A 3,163-nucleotide genomic window follows, 5' to 3' on the forward strand; every position below is an offset into this window, starting at 1 on the left:
TTCGGTTCTGTTTGGTTTTTCGGTTTAACAGTGCCCACCCCTACCTAAGGCAACTCCAAAGAAGAGAGGTATTCTATTCCTCAGTATGCAAGAGGCAAAGAAATCTATAAAAGAAACTGGTATTAAATCTGAAGATGTTAAGAATTTACCACCTATTGAAGAAATATATGGCTCGACACCCCGACACGGGTAGTAAAGATAAATTCTCTTTATATATTTGATGAAGATGATATTTCTTATAATAAATCTGCTAGTCAATGTCTGGATGAATTTGATAACTTACCTGGACGGGGTTGATGACTGATTATGAAGAGTCGTGGTCTAGGCTAGTGGTCCACAGTGCATCTGATGGATGCGCTGGCTTACCATCTCCTCAAGTGAGAGAGTGGACGTCATAATTTATGATAGAGGGGGGACGCGTTCGCGTGGCCCCTATCAATTCTCTAATTAAAAACTTCAATCTTAATTTGCTACGTTGAACACTTAAATTTGAATTTGCTGGTCTTTCGAAAACAATCTTGTTTGTCAGTTTCAATGCAAGGTGGGCATATGGACGTGTGCCATGTGTTCACCCGTCCTCCTATGGTGCCGCGCACATTGTTCAGATTTCCTTGCTTGCCTTGGTGTATTATTGAGCAATATGTTTAGCTGAAAAAATGATGAATTACAAAAACAAACGAGGAAACAGAAGAATCTATACAAAAAAAGTTGAACAAGACTGGCAACGTTAGTGAGTTCTCTTTTTCTATCCAAAACAGCCTTAAAGATACAGAACAGAACATGAGTCAAGCAACATCAGTAAGTTCCTGGGCTGGTACAGTAGTATTATTTCTTGAAGTGATCGGGAAATTAATCACAGGCGGAAATACACACAAAGGTAATACACTGACATATACAGAAGACAAGAAGTAATTCATAATATTTACCTGCTCAGTAGCAGCGATTTCGAGGTTGAATAGAAAACAATGCCACAAGTGAGCAATTTCTGTTTGCATATGAATTATCTCATCAAGTTGTTGCCTTCCTGGACAGACTATCCAAAGAATCTCCCTGTGCAATCGGGCCTTTTACTGGAACCTGAAAAGAAAAACATTAGTGCAAACAGAGTTCAGCTGCGCAGTCCTATTCCCCATTACTTGGCTCCTCATTCGCCAACACAAAATATCAACCTGATTTCGCCAGCTTCCTGACAACAACAAACAACACTCTGCTAAAGGCCTAAAGCCTAAAGCACCTGACCAACGGTTTCAGCTGACTGACTGAAACCGGCCTCCTACAACATGCTTCATCAACCAAACTACGCAAAAGGGCAAAGAAGACATGAGACGGACAATTCTGAATTGCTTCCTGAACAGCAAACATACTCGAGACGCTACTTGCAGAGAAAGGATATGCTACACAACAGAACCCACCACCCCAAAAGGGACAAAGAAGACATGAGACGAACAATGCTGAATTGCTTCCCCAACAGCAAACATACTCGAGATACTACTTGCAGAGAAAGGATATGCTACAACACAGAACCCACAACCCCAAAAGGGACAAAGAAGACATGAGACAAACACTGCTGAATTGCTTCATCTTCATTGCAGAAGCAACACCTTTTGTTCCTCTACCATTTGCATCTCGATAGATTGGATCTTATTTGGAATAATCCCTCGATAGATACATTGAACAAATATCTTCATCTAAATTTGGGTTTTCAGTTTCCCGCATGATATTATCAAATGAAGCCTTCAAAAAATAAAAATAAATTCCACCGAGTCCAGCGTCGAGAATGATGTAGAGCCACCATAGCAAGACACCTTGCAATCAGCCCATATTCCCCAAGCACCACTAGACCATCACGTCCCACTGCTTTTTGCAAAGATGGGAAAAGCAGAGAACAGCATAAGGCAGGGAATCAAGTGATTGATTTCAACCGGGAATAACTTAGCCGGCGGGGTAAAGACCAACTGACTTTTGGCCACTACTCTCCAGCTATAAATAGACCACACCCGCATGCGTTAGGTGCCGTGCATCCATCAGGTTCCTTGTGTTTTTTCATGCATATGCTCGTTCTTCTTTTCGCTATTGCAAAGCCAAGAGTGCAACGCAACATCGCCCCTTTACCACGAAAACCGCCATGGCTAGAGGCTACGCAGGCCGGATCCAGGCCTGCTCCAAAGCCGCTCTTCTTGGTTTGGTCCTCTTATCCATGGTGACCTGGGTACCGCATGCGTGTTCTTGCCTGAGGGCCTTCCTCTTTGTGTCACTTCCTTCTGCTGCTTCAGCGATCGCCACACCCAAGTGCCTCTTCATCTTCTCCAACATCATCGTCCTCTTCCTCGCCACCGAGTCCAGGCTCTCGCGGAACGGTGCTCGATCCCCGAGCACTGGTGAGGATGACATAGATGCTGTGGTCCGTGAGCTTGTGGCTTTTACACATGCAATCAAAGAGACCCATGCTGCAGAAGAGATCGTCAAAGCAGAACAAGAAGTTAGTGTACGCATGACCACGCAGCAGCTAGATCAATGTGAAAAGGAAGAAGAGAGCGACGTCGCACTGGTTAACAATAATGTTGGTGATGACCTGCAAGAAGAGGTGATGAAGGAAGAAGACTGTGAGGAGTCAACGGAGCTGCCTACTGAGGAGCTGAATAGGAGAGTGGAAGACTTCATTGCAAGATTCAACATGGAGAGGCAGCTCGAGGCAAGGATGGTCGTGTGTTGCTGCTGAGGAAACTGGCTTAATCATGTTTGTCTTTGTGTAATTAAGGTATTTGCCAAAGCTGGTACTAGTACCTTATCAAGTCACCTGTGTTTGTGTAATTAAGGTATTTGCCAAAGTTGGTACTGGTACCTTATCAAGTCACTTGTGTTTGTGTAATTAAGGTATTTGCCAAAGATGGTACCAGTACCTTATCAAGTCACTTGTGTTTGTGTAATTAAGGTATTTGCCAAAGCCGGCACTGGTACCTTATCAAGTCAAATGTGCAGCAAGCTGAAATAACATGCTTGTGATGTATATTCCATGTTCGCTATTATGCAAGCAACAAAATTACATCTTCCTTTTTTTTTTCCGACTTTCGATGCAGATCAGTGGTTGAGATTAGAACTTGCCTCTTCAGCTAAAGGGTAAGTTATCCTTTTAGCTGAAGAAGTGAGTTATCCTTCTAGTTTT

General features: G+C 43.2%; 1 protein-coding gene and 1 non-coding gene across 2 annotated transcripts; both read left to right on the top strand.

Annotated features, from left to right (window-relative positions):
* The first annotated feature begins 275 nt into the window (after positions 1 to 275).
* LOC119319890 lies at positions 276 to 435 on the top strand. The gene has a single exon (XR_005154710.1). It is a non-coding gene; the product is annotated as a U1 spliceosomal RNA (small nuclear RNA).
* Positions 436 to 1,999: 1,564 nt separating this feature from the next.
* On the top strand, positions 2,000 to 3,050 carry LOC119318126. The gene has a single exon (XM_037592649.1). It carries the CDS (start codon positions 2,126 to 2,128, stop codon positions 2,717 to 2,719), a length of 594 nt encoding a protein of 197 aa, XP_037448546.1. The 5' UTR covers positions 2,000 to 2,125; the 3' UTR covers positions 2,720 to 3,050.
* Positions 3,051 to 3,163: the final 113 nt, after the last annotated feature.

This window comes from Triticum dicoccoides, chromosome 6A (assembly GCF_002162155.2).
Source record: "Triticum dicoccoides isolate Atlit2015 ecotype Zavitan chromosome 6A, WEW_v2.0, whole genome shotgun sequence".
NCBI lineage: Eukaryota > Viridiplantae > Streptophyta > Magnoliopsida > Poales > Poaceae > Triticum > Triticum dicoccoides.

What these genes read in the sequence shown, in the direction of transcription:
- LOC119318126 (XM_037592649.1), top strand. Translation starts at nt 2,126, where the DNA reads ATGGCTAGAGGCTACGCAGGCCGGATCCAGGCCTGCTCCAAAGCCGCT.